General features: G+C 41.3%; 1 protein-coding gene across 2 annotated transcripts in view; it reads left to right on the forward strand.

The window, feature by feature from the left end:
• Positions 1–18,111, forward strand: part of MAP2K5 (mitogen-activated protein kinase kinase 5) — a 139,228-nt gene that overhangs the window by 10,818 nt on the left and 110,299 nt on the right. For both annotated transcript variants that reach the window (XM_054836851.1, XM_054836852.1), the window contains exons 3-7: positions 2,349–2,416; positions 7,903–7,972; positions 11,252–11,292; positions 12,046–12,113; positions 14,839–14,887. In XM_054836851.1, the coding sequence (XP_054692826.1) occupies positions 2,349–2,416; positions 7,903–7,972; positions 11,252–11,292; positions 12,046–12,113; positions 14,839–14,887 (296 nt within the window). The remainder of the gene's footprint in view (positions 1–2,348; positions 2,417–7,902; positions 7,973–11,251; positions 11,293–12,045; positions 12,114–14,838; positions 14,888–18,111) is intronic.

An 18,111-nucleotide genomic window follows, 5' to 3' on the forward strand; every position in this document is an offset into this window, starting at 1 on the left:
AGGAGTTGTAAATGTTTCCAGGCAAGGAAGCGTTTGGTTTCAACTCGCTAACTCTTCTTCATCTTTTCATCATTCATGACGCGTTGCGGGCTGGTAACCCTAACCGGTAGTTTTAGCAATCCGGCAGTTTACCGGTTGAATTTCCACGGGACGCAGCTCTTGTAGGACACAGCTCTGCTACCTAGATCCTCTTCCAGCTTCCACGTTTCCAGTGTCCCATAGCTCCCTTCCAGTACAATTTTGAAGTGTAATTCTAAGGACTTTACGTTACTTTTTTTTCCTTATTATTTCTCTCTTGATGTTTTGTTCTCTCTTCTGCATTGTTTTGGGTTTTTGTCATTCTAGCCTCAGAATTACCTGCTAGGTTTTCAGAGGCAAAAGGAACAAACCCCTTTTCTCAGGTAATTTTAATTTCTCGACGCAATTCTCTTCTCAGATTGTTGTGCATAACTAGGAGAAAGAGTGAGTTTTCATCCGGGGGCATAATGGCACTTTTTTATGCTGATGTAATATGAGGGGCTGTGATTGCAGAGAGCATGTCTATCGAGATGGCGACAGACAGCCTCAGCCTCCGCTTGCATCCTGAGCGGGTCAGGACCAAACCTGCTCCGGTCCCGGAGCCCTGTAAATGCTCATCTCCACCTCCTCACCATTTGGTACAGAGTAAGTGTTTAAAATACGGTGCATACGTTGCTCCTTGGTTCCCCGGTGCAGATTAGCTCGGGCAGAACGCTTTCCTTTTGTAACCCTACGGGTTTCTGACCAGCTCGCTTGCACCTTGGAGCACGGGCAGAACCGCTCTGGTCTGTCTGTTGCTGTGCGTGGATGTGTCCTGACACACCTCAGCTTTCAGGAGGAGGTGGGTGTCTCAGGCCTTTTAAATAGCCCGACTCACGCGGGCCTGCGTGCTTGAGATTCCCCATGATAGGTATTTTTTGGCCAAAAAGGCATGTGGATTTGTCAGCCGTTCTTTGGTATCGGTTGGATGTTTTGTTGTCGTTTTATTTTCAGAGCGCTCCCTGTCCAAAGGGAAAAAAACAAATGTAAGACTGGGCTAAACACCAATGTGCTTTGGGTTTGGTGGTTTGGGTTTTTGTAAGTATCTAAGGAAGATATTTAAATTGCAGGAGGCGAAAGTTGGAGACAGATCATTAACCCCTCCCTTCTCCTCCAAAGCTAGAGCAATAAAAAGAAATTAAAATTTTGCAACTGATTTGGAGGGAAGGAGTTTGTTCTGGTGATCTGGCCACGGGCGCAGCTCTCCGTGGGTGAAAGCGTACGAGCTTTTCACGAGGACAGGGTGGACACCGCTCCCCTCGAGTGAAGGAACCGCACGGGGCGTCTCGGCAGCGGCGGCTTCTGACATTGGAGTGTGTTGTTGCACCAGCTGGTGCTAATGGGGGGGATTGAGCCCCCCCAGTAAATCCGCACCTGCTGAATCCCACCATATGTCCTTGGAAAGTCTATTCCTCCTTCAGATCTTCACGTCTTGCTCTGCTGGAGCCTTTCCGAATCTTGCTCCCATCCTCTGGTTCTGCCGCAGCCTCTTTCCTTTCGCCAGAAGCGCCCTGTCTGCGTTTGTGGCTGTGCCCGAGCTGTCGCCGCAAAACCGCGATGCTGCTCGTGCCTCCTCTGCACCCACGGTTGTGGTGTGAACGAAACCACAGACTGGTTTCGCTTGTTCGCAAACTTCTGCCTTCATCTCAGTCCCTCTCTCTAAACATTGTGGATTTGTGGCCGCTTCTCGGTTACGGGTTTTTGAGTTGGCATCGCCGTGTCGTGAAGAAGCGGAGATGCTCGTGCGTTTGTAACGGGGATGGGGCGGAGGGGTGGGAGGAACGTGGCGCAGGGCAGGTGAGTTGAGGTAGGGCTGGCAGTAGCACCAGGAGGCTTTAATGGGAGGGAAACCATTTAAATATCTTTTTTTTTTCTTTTTCTTTTTTTTTAATTGTAGTCATTAACTTCTGATGAAAGAAACTGCCAAAACGTAACTCCATCTGGGAGGCTCAAACTTTACTTTCTGTTCGCCGTTGCTGGGTTTCAGCGAGGGGTATTGCAGCGTCTGTAAGGTGCTCGGCTGCCGCGGAGGTTCGGGCAGTAGAAGAACTGTTGAGAGCAAAGTTTTGAGCGCTTTGTTCGTGCCTCGTTTTTAGACAGAATTGTGGTCTTTGTTAATTAATGTTTGGAGTCATTATACGTTATTATTTCGGAGTACCTGGTTACCCGTGTAGTTGGCTTATACATTCTTCATATTTTTATTTGCTTCTCAAAGTCCTGGTAAAAACCTTACATATTAAAATTGTAAATATTCTTCCATCGTTCATGAATGTAATACGTTTCTTTGTTAGATGAAGATGAGGATGGCGATCGGATTACTGTTAGAAGCGATGAAGAAATGAAAGCCATGCTATCCTATGTAGGTATAGTATAACAAATGCTGATATTTTCTGTGTTTTTCAGTTTCTGTTGGTCTATTTTTGCTTGTATCAAAGTGTTAATGTAAGCTGCAGTGTTCACAGTGCAATATTCCTGTATTAAGTGCAGGTGTTTAAAAACTATCACGTGAGATATATGGACGTTCTTGACTTTTTTTTTTTTAAAAAAAGAGACTTGTACACTTACTGATCATATCATAAACATTAAGAATAATGCATCTTAATGACTTTTGCATTAGGTATAGTGCAGGCTAAATGGACTATCAATTTCTTGTATTTTTTATGCAGTACTTAAAGTAACGGCTCATTAAAAATGAACCCCTGGGCTCTAAAAATTTTTCAAAATCTACTTTCATCTGGAGACTGTTTTCACCCCTCCTAACAGAAGAGTTTCATTGTAGCTGCAGGCTCAATATTCATAGAGGATTTAAAGACATATTTTCTGTTTTTTAAGACGAGATATATGTGTGTCTGTGTGTGCCTTATATATATATCTAGGTGTGTGTAAAATCTCTCTCTAGATACCTGTGTGTAAAATCTCTCTCTAGATACCTGTAAATGTAAAATCTGTCTACAGAAATAAAGTATGCAGTTACTTATTGAAACAAAATAATTTGAATACACTGAAGCTATATCTTTCATGTTCCTGATGTAAGTGAAAAAAAAAATAATTTAACGTTTCCTTTCAAACGAAATTGATAAGCAAGGAAATAACAAATGGGTATTTTCTCTCTGAGCCAGATGGAATGCTGGTTCCTTACAAAGTGTGCTTCTCACTGTATTAATGGCTGCAACTTGGAATGTGTCAGAAACAAACCCTGTTTAGTGCCATTCGGCGGTGGGTTTGGTGGGACTTAACGACTTGGTTCAGTTCAGTCCTCCTCATCAGTTCTTTGTCGCAGAGGAAGCGGAGCAGGGACGTGCTTGGGTGTCCTACATCCTGCCTGAGATGGATCACTCTTGGGCTCGTATTCTTGAGCTTTTGGCAAAACGATGTAGTTTTGATGTGCTAAATTCACCACAGTTCACAGCTTCACAGGCTGGGGGGGTTGGAAGGGACCTCTGGAGATCATCTCATCCAACGCCCTGCTAGAGCAGGATCACCCAGAGCAGGTCGCACAGGATTGTGTCCAGGGGGGTTTGAATCTCTCCAGAGAAGGAGACTCCACAACCTCTCTGGGCAGCCTGTCCCAGGGCTCGGTCACCCGCAGAGGGAAGAAGTTTCTCCTCATGTTCAGATGGAACTCCCTGAGTTCCAGTTTGTGCCCGTTGCCCCTTGTCCTGTCACTGGGCACCGCTGAGAAGAGTCTGGCCCCATCCTCGTGACACCCACCCTTTAGATATTGATAACCATTGATGAGATCCCCTCTCAGCCTTCTCTTCTCCAGGCTAACCAGCCCCGGCTCTCTCAGCCTTTCCTCGTACCAGAGATGCTCCAGGCCCCTCCTCATCCTCGCAGCCCTCGGCTGGACTCTCCCCAGTAGTTCCCTGTCTGTCTTGAACTGGGGAGCCCAGACCTGGGCATAATATTCCAGATGTGGCCTCACCAGGGCAGAGTCAAGGGGAAGAAGAACCTCCCTTGACCTGCTGGCCACGCTCTTCTGAACACACCCCAGGGCACCATTGGCCTTCTTGGCCACGAGGGCACGCTGCTGGTCATGGAGAGCTTGTTGTCCACCAGGACTCCAGGTCCTTCTCCGCAGCGCTGCTTCCCAGCAATGAACATTCGATGTTTCCTACAAAGGGGGCTCATGTTTTCTAGGCTCCGGGAAGGCTTCCTCAGTGAAATTCCGATCTTTTTGATGTCTGCAGAGATCGTTCGATTTCTGCACCCCAACACTCTTCCCTTGTGATGGCTGGGGTGGACGTTCGTCACCTGGAAGTCTGTTAGCAAACCCTGGCTCAAAGAGACTTTAGTCATCTCCTGCGGCTTAATCCTGGGGTGAAAGATGCTGGTGACTGATCTGTGGAACTCAAGGGATTTATTAAATAAGCCCCTCACGTGCGGTTTTCTTTCCAGAGGAGATGAACCCGTTGTGTTACAGGTTTGATATTAAAGAGCGTAAGATGGTTGTGTGAAAGAAAGGCAGAAGAATCTTGCTGCGGTCAAGGGGGTTTTGTGCTTGTTTGAGGGGGTTTTTTTTGTTTTGTTTCATACAGCTAGATGACTGGTGATGCTTTCCCTGCTGGAATTCCTTGTGTTTCTCGATTTTTCCTTATAAAATGTCTGCCATTTTTGCCGTTAAACTGGAAAACTTGAGTTTTCCTGACACAGTCTTAAGATTAATCATGCCTCTGTAAGGTCATCTTTTTGCTATGCTTCCAAGCTTACTGTTAAAGTTTCAGTACATTAGAGTTATGATTGCTCAACTCTCTGCTTTCCCTTAAAAATTATGGGATGTCTGTAAATGACTTCTTTCCGCTTCAGCAGCTTTTCTTCTCTGAAAATGTTTCCCTTCAGTTTTAAACTAGTTTTCTATTTGAGCGTTGCATTGGTGATTTAACTTTCTAACATCCTATAGGTGTCGTTTGGGGATATCTTTATAAGAAAACAAATGTTCTTGGCCTACAGGAAAAGCAACGAATCTACTGTAATCTTGAAGAATATACCGGTGGAGAAAAATACTCAAAAATGAGTATTTTGAGGCCTGCAACAAATATTCAGAGGCTTGAATAGCTGCTAAAACATTTCTAGGGAGTTTGGACATGGTGCAGTTTGCCTCTAGTTCTTCTACTTTTCTCCAAAATGGAAGTGAAGGGTTTTCTTTCAGTTTAAGAATAAAAAAAAAAATTCCCTGAGAATACAGATCGCTTCCATGCAGGTATGACGCTAGAATCGGGGAAGATGTTTTGAATCACGCGTGACCTCTTATCTATAGGTTCTTTGGTTTCCTAACTTCACGGTAAGTTATTTCAGGCAGTTCTGGAATTATTTTGGAGTCTGCGGAAATACTTTGCATTATGCCGATGCAAATATTGTGGAATGGTAAATAAAATTATTTTTCTGTTGTGCATTGCGGTTAGTTAAAGACAGACATTGAGCAGCAGTGGAGTTGCACTTTAGCTGTTGTCTTGTATCAGTATAAAAAGGCAGTAATTTTTTTGACAGCCACTGATTGGAAAGTTGCTTGCAGCTTTCTGAAAGCAAGGGGTACATGCTCTGGATCAATAACTAGCAAATTTTCCATTAAAAAGAATACCTGAACAATGTTCCAAATAGCCACTGGCATCTTAATTTTCCATGGAAACCTCAAATGCTCGTGTGTGGAGGACAAGTCATTTTCAGACAATTTTTCCAGACTACTTGTTAACAGTTATTGCTGTCCCAAAAGGTTGACAGCTTACATGATTGATATTTCATTTACTTGTCATCACTGTTTGAGTAATGGAGAGGGCCACGTTTTTTTCTCTCTCTCTCCCTCTTATTTTTTATTTTATATTTTTGGTAGGAAACAGTCTCATGTATGTTTATTTTAGTTGATTATTCTAGAGAGAGTGTCATACGTGTTTATACCGTGTGTGTGTATGCCTTTAGGTCATACAATGCCACTAGGAAAATGGTAATAAAAAAAGTTTCTTTTTCTTAAGTAATTTTGGCCCCTGATGGAGCAGGAGATTCTTTCACAGCTCCGTAACTATTAGGTACTGGTGACATGTTTTTACGAAGGGATATGGGGACGTGGGGGAGGATTTGGCATGTTATTCATGACCCCCCCGATACAAAATAAGTCTGTGGGGTCGTCCTGACTCCTGAAAAACGTCTCGATCATTTAAAAATGGGGCTTTTGTAATGAATAGTTTCGCTCTGTATAAGCACGGCGAAAGCGTGTGCGACGGGGTTAAGATGTGGGTTTGTATGTTTGTACGCTAATATGAATGAGATGCCCCCCTGAAAAATCTTGTGATTTTGATGATTTTAATGAGGGAAACGCTTTTAGCAGCAGGCATCGTGCTAGGTGTACGCAGAGGAGGTGGGGCTCGACGGATCCTTAAACCCTCAGCAATTTTCTTCATAACAGGTTTTTTTTTTTTCCACAAAAAGGAAATGTCTTCCTGTTTCTTGACACAAATGTGAAAAACAGAAGCACTGAAAAACTTCTGCACATAGATTGACTTTGGTGTCCATCTAGCATTTCCTTATTATAGTTCACAAATTTAATCCCACTGTAAGAGAAAGGAAAAACATTTTGTAACATTAGGTAGTTAATAAACTTTTGTCTTTTTTAAGTTGCGTAAATAAAAAATGCTTGGGTTATGGAAAACCATTGGTGTGCGTGAAATACATGTGTTTGATTCCATAGAGGCGTAGAATTTTTTTTTTTTTCGTGTTGACATCCAGTCTTGCCAGTTTGAGTAATAGTATCAGAAAACACTGGTAACAGTGACGTGCTGAAGTCTTAGACCACACTCGGCTGGTGAGAATTAGCATGAAAGTCAGTGGAGCTACACTGATTTATGCCATGAAGATCTGGCCAACAGCCAGCGTGTTTGCTTCAAAGATGCTCGGCGATCGCAAAAGAAACGCGCTTTGTGATGTGCTTTCGATATTTAACACATCCCGGTGAGAGAGGTGTGGGTTATAGACAGTAAACTCGTAGCATGGTCTGTCTCCTGCCCCGGGATTGTCCGGTTGTAATGTTAAATGTCCTGTCTGGTGAGCGTTCGCCCCTCCTCGGGAGTGAGGGTCGATTAAGAAAGGCTAATAAAGATTTAGGTTTATTTAATCCAAATGTTTATTTCTTCATTTAACGCCACTCTTCATCCTTGTGCCACTTCTCGGGCTTCCTCGTGCCACATCAGGTGGTTTCTGTCTTCCTGGGTCTTGACGGTCGGAGATACTTTCTCATCCCTTCTTGTCCGTTCTCAGCCTTTCTCCTTCAACAAACTTCCCCCCAGGTCACCCCTGTAGCTCCGTGTATCTGCAGTGACTTTCTTGTAACGCTGTTCTGCACACCCTACCGTGCGTTCAACGTGTGCGCTAAGGGAACGCGCCACATCTCTGCCGATGCGAGACGTGGCCCCGACTGCCCTGACTGCCTCACCACTGCAAAGCGTTCCTAATTGCGCGGGTTTTCACTACATTTACAGTATTTCTTCGTTTCCACATTTGAGTGGTTTTCCCGGCTTCTCCAGGTGTGGCAACCGCTGTGTTTGAGGTAAATATGTCATTTACTTGGTCTTCTGAAGCGTTCCCAGGTTTTGGGGAAAGCTCAGCTGAGCCAGTAACAGATCCCTGTGCTGGAGCCCGTCCCGCGCCGGGCATCACAGCCCCTTCCTTACGTTCCTCCAGTACCGCTTCAGTGCGTGAACGTTGCAAATGGTAAGGAAGCATTCTAAAGGCTGATATGTACTATGGCAATTTAAAAAAAAAAATAAAATAAAATATACATTGAATTAAACAATGCACAAGTGCTTTTACTACTATTCATACACTACTGAGTAATCTCTTTCTTTAATCTCTTTGCAGTATTGCTCCACTGTAATGGAACAGCAAGTAAATGGACAGTTAATAGAGCCTCTACAGATATATCCAAGAGGTAATGCTTAACAAATTCTAATCAACAATGATGATATCAGTAAACTGTTTCATCAACAGTTATGTTTTCGGGAGGTTTAAATGCACATAACATGATGTTTACCTCTTAATTTGGATAGGAGAATTCATTATTGTGGGGAGCGTAGTGAAAACTACGTTTATTGCATATAAAATAGCTAATTTACTGGAGTAAATTAGACTAACAAGATTCAGTTTGCATAGTACATATTTATGTACATTTAAAAAACTCATTGGTGAGGGTTCTGCATGTATTCGAACCAAAGCAGATGAATAACTTAAGTTTCGGGTACTTACGGAAATGGGGTTTTGTTGAGATCTTTTAATATCATTAATCAGTGCAACAGACTTGGGGAATGTGACTGTCGTTGTTCGTTCTGAAAACGGGAACATGTCTGTCAGAGCAGCTGTACGCGTGACATATTTTACTTGAGACTTGGGCACTTAGCGGTATCAGGATGATCACAAGTACTTTAATAGTTCTTCCGAACAGGGAAAGATGTAATCAATTATGTGAGCTGAGGCAATTAAAAAATAGGTCATCCACATCCTGAACCAAAATCCGTAGGCAGCTAGTTAGGTTTTTGGGAATGCACCGCTCGCTCTGAACTCAAATCACGGTTAAAAAAAGACGAACGCATTACATAATTCCGCTGATTCATTCAGACGCTCTCACTATCCAGCCTTTGAATCTCTGATTCTTAATTGATGAAACAGATAAGGTTTAAATTCTCCAAGTAAATCTCCCAGCAATAAATTAATTGAAATAATTAAAAATTAAAGTCTTCTCACTTAACTGATATTATACAAATAATCATACTATGAGTTTCCCAATTAAACATTCTAGACTTCCATTACTTACAACTCTCTGAAGTTTGAATTGGGCAATTAACCAACAGTCTTCTCAAACACATGCTAATAAGGTCTCAAAAGGAGCCTGGCTTTCCTGGTACTTTAGTTCGCTCCTGTGGAAAAGAGACTGGAATTCAAGGGGAATATGGAGTTGGTTTTTTTTTTTTTATTTTTCCTGCCTCAGGCTAAAGGCAATTGGCTCTCTTTCCCCTTAAGCAAACAGTGAGGAAGCTGAGGCAGGAGGTGCGCAGTAGCTGGCATGCCCGCGTGTTTAAAGGGACGTTTTGAGGTTACAAATGGGGCTTAATCTTCTTTTTGCGTCTCCTTTTGGGTCATTCCTGAGGAACCAGTCAAGTAGATTCCTGCTCCTGCTGCTTCCTCCTTTCTCTGTTTCCTTTACATCCAAGGATAATCTCTGACTGTACAGATTCAGAATTCATCCCCATGCTGCTGAGGACACGATCCCCACGTATTATCTCCATCTCATCTCAACTACGCACGTTGCTGGGTATTTCCTTGCTCTGAGCTGCCGTCTCATCTTTCCGAATCGCCACCTTACAACATCTGTTCTTTCCAGGTTCCAGCTCCAAAGCCACCCAGGCTGCCTCCGTGTTCTGCTTTTCTGCAATAGCAATCAAAATGCACTTTCCTGCTTTTTTTTTTTTTTCTGTCTTCCAGCATTTAAAGTTCTAGTCCTGTTTCTCTAATGAACGTCCCAAATTGTGTTAGCACAAGCACTTTTATTTCGTGCCCTTTCGGCCGTGTCTCTCTACGTACTGCAGGTTAAATCCCCATCAGTAACGAGCAGTTTTTCCGTGTATAATTTAAGGTTCTCCCTTTTTAAGAGCTTTCTTTGCAAGCCCGATCTTCCCTCGAGCGCTTTTCCCCTTCTGCCTCTCTTACTTCTGAGGAAGCCTCCCAGTTGCAGTCTCCAGTCAGCTTCCAAAAACTTGTGTCCTCTGTAAAGCCTGCCCGTAGTAAATGTCCACGTGCCATCCTGGTTACCTTGGCTGTGCGGTGTTCATTTGATAATTTAAAGGTCTTTAAGGGGAGGGGAAAAAAATATGGTATTTTGTCTATTTAAAAAGAAAAAAAAAAAGCATTGTTGCTTTCTAGGTAGTAAGAGCCAAAGTTCTTTTTTTGTACTGGAAATAAACCTCTGTATGCACATACGTGAACAAGAGAGTCTGTGCATGCACGCGCACCGACACATATGTGTGTATCCCATGTTACATATGTGTATCCCATCTGTGGAATGCAAGGGGAATATACCATTCAAATATATATCATAAAAATATTATTCTTTTAATATCTTGTTCAAAATGTTGATTTTAATCTATTGGGAAAAGTATAATATGCTTATATGTATTTTAGAATAGTTTATTTTTTTCGGTTTGTTTGGGTGAGTTTTTTTAATGCCCACAGTATCATAATATTTTTCTTCTTTAAGATGCACATTCTAATGTCATTTAAAGGCACGCAGCCTGGCCTAACTGATGTGTTTAATAACTATCATCTGTGTCCTTCTGACTAATAAATAGTTCTGTTTCCTGCTGTCAAAAATTGAAGTGAAACGCATGTGCATTGGAGAAAGAGAAAAATCAAATTCGTCCCTCCTCAGACAATCAATCACAAGTGACAGGCCCTTTAACATACCATTTGTAGGGCACGCTGGTTTTAAAATGGGAACTGTCTGTAACGCGTAGCCAGAAGCCTTTGTGGCTTTACCGGTTGACAAAAGCACGTCCACCGAATGGAAGAACGAGGCAATATATAGTTCGAGAGACTTTAGGAAATACTTTCTCCTCCAGCAGCGTGTCCCCCCTGTAAACCTAGACGTCGTAATGAGATGCCACGTTTGTACGTCTGTGCCCAAAATCTGGCATTTTGTATTGCATTTATCCCGTCTTTGGTTTCTTGAGACTCACTGCTGTTGCCCCTGACGTGTTTTTTCCACATTTAAAACAAAGTGTCCGCGTTTGACAATATGACTAATTCTTGATGTGTGGCAGCTGACTCCTGTAAAAATGCATCTTGCAAATATTTCTGTTAAATGCCAGGAAAAAATACAGCATGTGAAAATATAGTGACATAAGATATTGATTTTAATTTGAATTACAAAAAGAAACTGATAATTTAAGCCAACAGTTCTCTTGATTTTGATGTGTTTTAAGCAGAAATTAGAATTTATATTACATGGTGTCAGAAAGCTCTTAGCATTTATAAATGCTCACTCCTGCAAGTTAAAAATCCTGGCTCATAATTCCCACTCTGGGTCTTGTGAGGCACTTTTCAATCATTTCTCTCTGCTAATTTTGGTGTCACCCTCATTTCTTTTTAAAAGATTCATTTTGAGCAAATTTGTAAATGGCCCTGATGTGTTCTACAATTTAGTCAATTACTGTTTCAGCCTGCAAGCCTCCTGGGAAACGGAACATACATGGCCTGAAGGTACGAATTTCAATAATTGTTTCAGTAAAGTTAGATGGATTTGTAATGCTGTGTTCCACTTATTGAAATGTCAAATAAAACTGCACTTTCTTGAGCTCTGACAAGCAGATTTTTTTTATTTTTTTTAAATATTTTTTTTTTTTGGTGAGGGTGGGAGAAGGATTCATCTGCTGGGTGTTGGCTGCGATATCCATATATACAGTGTTAGTAAAAATGGAATTGCCTTTCTTTTTGCTTTTAACCTCTATTAATAAGGTTCCTAAATTTTAATATTCGGTTTATCGACTAATGTCTGCCACTACTTCAAAGAGTTTAAACAACCCCACCGCACTCATTTTATTTCAGTAATTTATGTAAGTGTGGAAGGCACCGCGATGAAATTCTTTTAGGTTGTTTGATTCATTCAGGTACGCTTATTGCTTCTGTAATCGTACCCATGTTGAAACGCAAAAGACTACGAATATATCAAATGATTGTTTAGTTTTTAACATGAGAATAAATGGTGGACATACCATCCCTTTCTTTTTCTGTATTATTTAACTAAGCATTTAAGATGTAAAGATAGTATATTGTAGTCCGCGAATTATATACCCTGCTAACCTACATACAGGCGAGACCTCAACCGTCGGCATGCCTAGCAACAAGCTAATTAACCTTCGTAGTGAAATGAGAAATTCATGGCAAATTACAGGTTAATTAGAATAGTGTCCTCTGAACACAAACGACTGATAAAGATCCTTTCCCTGCCTGCAGGTAAATACGCGAGCAGGGTCTGCTAATAATAGCAGTTCGGCAGTCTCGGATTCCCTTCCAAGCAATAGGTAAGAGTCAAGAACGGGAGCGTATGTTTTGTTTTGTTGTCTTTTCTTTTCTTTTCTTACAACAAAACGGAGCCTTGTGTGCGGTAGTTACCAACGATAAGCTTGATGGTGAATAACTTTTTCAATATGACTACTGGGCACACAGGAGTGAAGTGGGGAAGACGAAATTACCTTGATTCATGGATCCTGTTAGACTCGTACTGCTGGTTCTTCAGGAGAAGTATTTTCTGCCAAAAGAAATAAGTCTTTGCTGGGTATTTCAGATGGCTTTGTCCTTTATAAAGCATTGAAATACTGTTTATGGGTGAGATAATTTGTTTTACTTGATCTAATAATCGCTGTCTGCGACAAGGTCTCTGTGTTTAAGTCTTCGTTGCTTCTATCTCATTCCAGGATTCTTTGCTTTTTAAAATTTAATACCCAATTCAGTAGGTTTATTATTGTGAGATGAGATTTTTGAAAAATCTGAGCAGCTTAGGTACCCTGTTTCATACTGTCTCAGCAAAGTTTTGGAGTCCGACTCTCTTTATCTTTTTAGATTCCAGTCCTAACTTCAAAACCCATATTAAGATCCTAGACTGCAAGGGAAGACTTTCTCTTTTTTCCAGAGATCTGGTTTTTAAATACTGGAGCATGAAGTCCCTTTTATTACATCAACTGTTACAGGAAGGTCTTGTACTCAATCCTGATGTTAAACAAACAAACAAAAAAACCCACAAAAAACCTTGTGTGTTCTTAAAAGGAAATAAGAAAAGTCTGGCTCCATCTTCTTCGTATAAGAGCATGTTTGAAACGTGGGAATAGGAATCTCTGGAGATCCCTTTCAACCTAAATTATTCTATTATTCTAACAAGCATGTAATATTACATTTATCCGTGCATCAGCACGCTGCTCCCTTTTCTCTCCAAGAGCATTTAAAAAAAAAAAAAAAAAACAAAACAACGAAAAAAACTTGGCAGAGATGAACATGATCAAAGACACAGTCATAGGGCGTTAAGGATGCTCAGACGGTGAAGTGGGGGTGCCCGTTCCGGCAGACACCGCGACGCGCTGCGGCGGTGGGACCATCTCTGCGTGGAGGGAGTGATGTGCCGGGGTTACCTGTTGAGGAAGAGGATGCTACCCCGCGTGGTTGGCAGCAGTGCTGGAGTGGGTAGCCCCATTGCAGTACCACTAAAACCAGTTTGGATTTTCTCTTTAGTGGCTTTGCTAATTGAGGAGATTTTTAAAAAAAAAAAAAAAAAAAAAGGCAAGCCAATGCCTGGGTGAATCTCCTCTGGCAAAGTTTGCCCCCATCCCCTGGGGAAGATTCGCCATGTATTGCAGTGGTGAAGATCCTATTTGAAACTCTTGAAAGAAAATAAATATGAGCTGCAATCCTCCTCCCGATCTGTCGTATCACTGAACTAAATAAAGCTGGCTTTCAGTACGTCCTGTACTTTGAGCTTGTTCTTAAAGTGCATTGAAAATGAGGCTTCTAGAAGATTCTTGTCACCTTATTTGGTGGTTAATTGCCATTCCTTTTCCAAAACCTTCTGCACTATGAGTTTTGTTTTTGAAGTAATTGAAAGTCTCTCTTTGTTTCATGTTCACAAATTGTTAGTCATGAAAGATGACAAGATCAACTTATGTTTCCTTGGAAAACTTAATTTTTCTTTAAAGCAGTGGTGGGAACAAGAGGCCTATTAAAGAACAAAGCCACCAAATATGAAATCTGTGTTTGCACTGTTCTTGTTAATAATGATCTGTGATCAAGACACGTGCGCATGCCTTTCAAGAATATATTATTTTGTACTTTTTTTTTTTCCCCCCAAACTTCAGTAATAAGAGCAGAATGTCTCTTTGAGATTAAGTTTTGCAGACATATTGCTGCCCAGGCAGTTTGTTGTGTTGAACGTACAAGGAACAGAGTTTGTCGGGAAAGGAGGTGAAGCAGTATTTTGCGAGTGGGTGGAAGTAGTTTGACATCATTAATAGTTTTTCCTTACAAAACACGCCAAGCTGATAGTTGTGGTTTGTTAAAGTTCTCTTAGTAGAAAAAAATAGTACGGGTCATCTTGCATGATGTAAGACTGCTGGGCACAGGAGTAGTTTCTCCTGCAAAAGCAGAGGGACCGCAGCAGCGAGTTGACCTGGAACGGATGCGCATGGCAACCCGGCGTCACCCCCCTCGCTTTGGGCACGGCCCCGAGATGCCTCAGTCGGGAGTTGTGCTCGCCGTGCTGCAACCTGCCGGGAGCTGAGGTCATGAGGCATCACTGGTGGCGCACCCTTCTGCTGCAGATTTATGGAAATTACTGAGGGATAATGCCTTAAGGGGGTTTAGAACAAGATAAGACACCTGAAAACTAAACATGAACCTTATTTTCCTTTGGTTTTTTTTTTTTGGAAACACCTGATGTGTGAGGGTATCTTTCTTCTTTGAACTGAAAAACAATAGGTTGTATCTTGAAGGGTAGTATAGTCAGGTATCTAAAAAAAGCTAGTTTGTAAAGGTGAAAAATACATTGATTTTCTTAAATGTTCATTGCTTTTCCATTTTTGTGGTCTGCGGTTTGAGGAGTAGCTATACTGAACATCAGTCAGCATTGCTAAAGTTAAATCTCTTCGGAATATGTAACCGTGAACTTAACCTGCTGGCTTGTTGTTTCTTATGGTTTCACTTCATTTTATAGAGTGAAATGGCACAGTCATTAAAAATAACTGCCTCTTATTTTTTTTTCAGCTTAAGAAAGTCTTCTGCAGAGCTGAAGAAAATACTTGCAAATGGCCAGGTAGGTGCATGGAATCGAGTCTTGGCTACACGCACGTCTCGTTGCTGCCTAATGCTGCAGTGATTGGCACACCACAAATAGGTGGAGAGATGCTTACTGCTCATTTAGTTGTAATGTGTTCTTTTAATACAGAACTGGAGGGACCATGAAAACCTTCATGATATGAATGAGATATGTGTCCTGATTTACTTTGATTGGCATAGCAATTTGCTTCCCATTTCTCAAAACGTGCTAATCAGATTTAGCTCCAAATAGATTGAAGTACCTCACACGTGTTGCGCTGCTGCCACAATTTCAGGGAAGAAAGTTAATCAATTTTGAATAACTAAGTCAAGTGCTCAGTTAGAATGACCTTCGTATTTTTTAGGGCAGCAGATTCTTAAATACTTAGCGGGTTCTTGCAAGGAACTGCTCTGTACTATTTGGAATCGCATTATGTTGTAGCTTCTTAAAAAAAAAAAAAAAAAAAAAACAACCAACAAAGCAAACCAACCCAACCTAAACCAAAAAAAACCCCCAAAGTTGTAGATAGCTGTCCTGTTACTTTCTACTCCTGGCATTCAGATTCTGGCACCCAGAAGCGAAAGGTTTAACGTAACAATCGATGGACAAACGGACGTCCTGGACGAACGGAGCAATCGGTTCTTACCCATTTGGAGCTGAACGTGCGGGCAGGCTCGCAGTGGCGTAATGACATTAAATATACGCCATTAAATTAAACTATCTTCAAAGAAGCTCGGATTCTTCGGCAGCAACGTAAATATGTTTTAATGTTTGTCATAGTGAAAGCCCTTTGATAGCCTTGGAGGCAGGCACCTGTCCGTTGCGATCAGGCTTGCCTATTAGGCTCTATTGACTGAGACATCTGTGTCACTGCAAATAAAAGACTCTTATTGATTTTCTTAACTGCTGTTCACTTCCCCTCCATGTTTCGAAGGCTGAAATCTTAATTATCTCAGATGCGTATTCAGTGCCTTCACACAATGACCTCTCCAAGCCTCATTGGCATTTCATGAATCAAGTAGTTGTAGTTGAGCGTGTCAAGAAGATAAAGGCTGGTCTTCATGCTTGTCCTTCAGTATCACCTGTAACATTGTGGGCTAATAGATGAGCGCGCCCCTCTAAAACGTGAGTCGAACAGCCCCGTATTGCAGCCTTGCCCGTTTGGCACCGAATCCTTTGAATACAGCTTGGAAATGTATTGTTAAGCTCGTCAGCGTGCCTTAGGTGCAGGCATAATTTAATATGCACAGACTCCTACCAGGTGGATTTGTTAATGTTTCAAAATCAGAGCTGAACAATATATTTTTCTGGATGCCTTAAAATGATGTAAGTACCAGCAGCACACTTCTGAACTTTTAAAATGAAGTTGATAATTACTCCAATATTCCTAATTATTTTTGAAGTAGAATTACTGAACGTGAGTAAAAACCATCATTTTGTGACTGAGTCCGTAAGCTGTATTTGGCATTTTACTTGTTCTGAGTAATAGAAATAAGGATTTGGTGTGCCCTGCAATAGACTGTTACAGGTTTCTTTCCTGCGTAGTAGAATTTTAGAAAGACATAAAGGAACCAAAACTCTTATTATGATATTAAAAAAATGTTACTTGAACCCATTTAAAAAAAAAAAGAAAATTCAAAATAAGTTTTAATACTATTTTATTCACCCTGCTCTGATAGGAGTTACACTGCTTGCTGTCGAGAGAAAATGCTTTGTGTTATGCTGCATTGTGTTCTGCAAAATTTGGTCACAGATCTGTAACTGGAAATAGGTTTTTAGTTGTAACTTTTCCCCCTTTTGTGGGATTAAGTCACACTTATCATTACTTAAATATGGGTTGGGTTATTATTTTTTGTTATTTTTTGGCAGTTTATGCTTTCAGGCATTCATAATGATATTCCTCTAGTAGTTTCCATTTAGGTTTAATAAGGAATTCATATTAATCATTAAAAGAAGGGGACATGATTCTTCAAGATAATCAAATATTGACAGGTTAGAAATAGCTTTCTGCCTAGGTTCATTGATATAGGTGATGTGATATAAATATTTATTTCTTTTCTGTCACTCAGAGTAAATGCCACCAATTGATTCAGCATTGATATAGTGTCAACAGTTCATAAGAAACATTTGACTGGCTTGTGTTTTCCGATTAGTCTCTGCTCTATAAAGTGGGATTTACTAAATCTCTTCAATTGTCTGCTCATAGAGTGTGACTGCTTTCTGAAACCATTATTGCTTCGATTCCTAAAGCAAAGGTACAGCTGTAGGACTCCGCCTCTGTCGGGCCTCTACGTATAAAATAAGGATTAATTGAGCATTTTGGTTTTAATGATTTACAAGAGATAGACGCTGATTTCTTTCGAAAACAGCAGGTAGAAGCGAGGGATGTTTTGTTTGCTGATCCGTAATTGGAGTCTGTTTCGCTTTTTCATTAATTCTGTTAATATTGGCATCCAGTCAAACTTGGGTTTGCAGGTTTAATATTCCAGTCCATCCTGTCAAGTTCATTGTTATCGTGTTATCATTTTATGATTGAGAATCCAGTTTTCCCGGTAAAATAAATAAATCACCACATGGTTTTGGCATCTTTATTTGAGCCAGTAAATCACACTTTATCTCTCTATCGGTTGCTGGCAGATCCTTGCTCCACCCCAGTCTTCCTCCCTTCACCCTGGGTTTCTGGTTGCTCCTTTGTGCATAGAGACAAGAAACGGCGCTGGGCTGGCAGCGGGCGCGAGCGGGACGGAGCTGCTCCCATCGCTGGCTCTTAGGAAATGGTCTGGAGAAAATACTCTCCTTTTACCAGTTAGCAAAAAGCGGGAGAAAAGAGAATACGCTTTATGTCTCTGGTTCTGCTCAATTTGTTGCTTATAACTTGTGTAGCTACAAAAAATTCTTCTTTCTTCCACCCAAGAAGCAAAGACAGAACTACGTTCATAGCTTTGTGGATTCATTTGATTTCTCTGAAGAGTTTTCTTGATAGGAACGTTGCTGTGAATGTAGGGAAGAGATGTTCGTTGGTACCGCAAAGGCTGGAGAATTAAAGTCCTCCAGCTTAGAAGAGCAGAACTCCTTAAACGCAGTATGTGCTTTAAATTAATGAGTACTGCAGTCTGAGAGAAATTAGGTTTAGAGCAAGGGATCCCAGATACTTTCTTTACATATTTTAAAACCCATTCATGAATTATTGTTCCTTTATGAAGCGTCTTCCCCCCCCTCTT

The sequence above is a fragment of the Grus americana genome, chromosome 10 (genome assembly GCF_028858705.1).
Source record: "Grus americana isolate bGruAme1 chromosome 10, bGruAme1.mat, whole genome shotgun sequence".
Classification (NCBI taxonomy): domain Eukaryota; kingdom Metazoa; phylum Chordata; class Aves; order Gruiformes; family Gruidae; genus Grus; species Grus americana.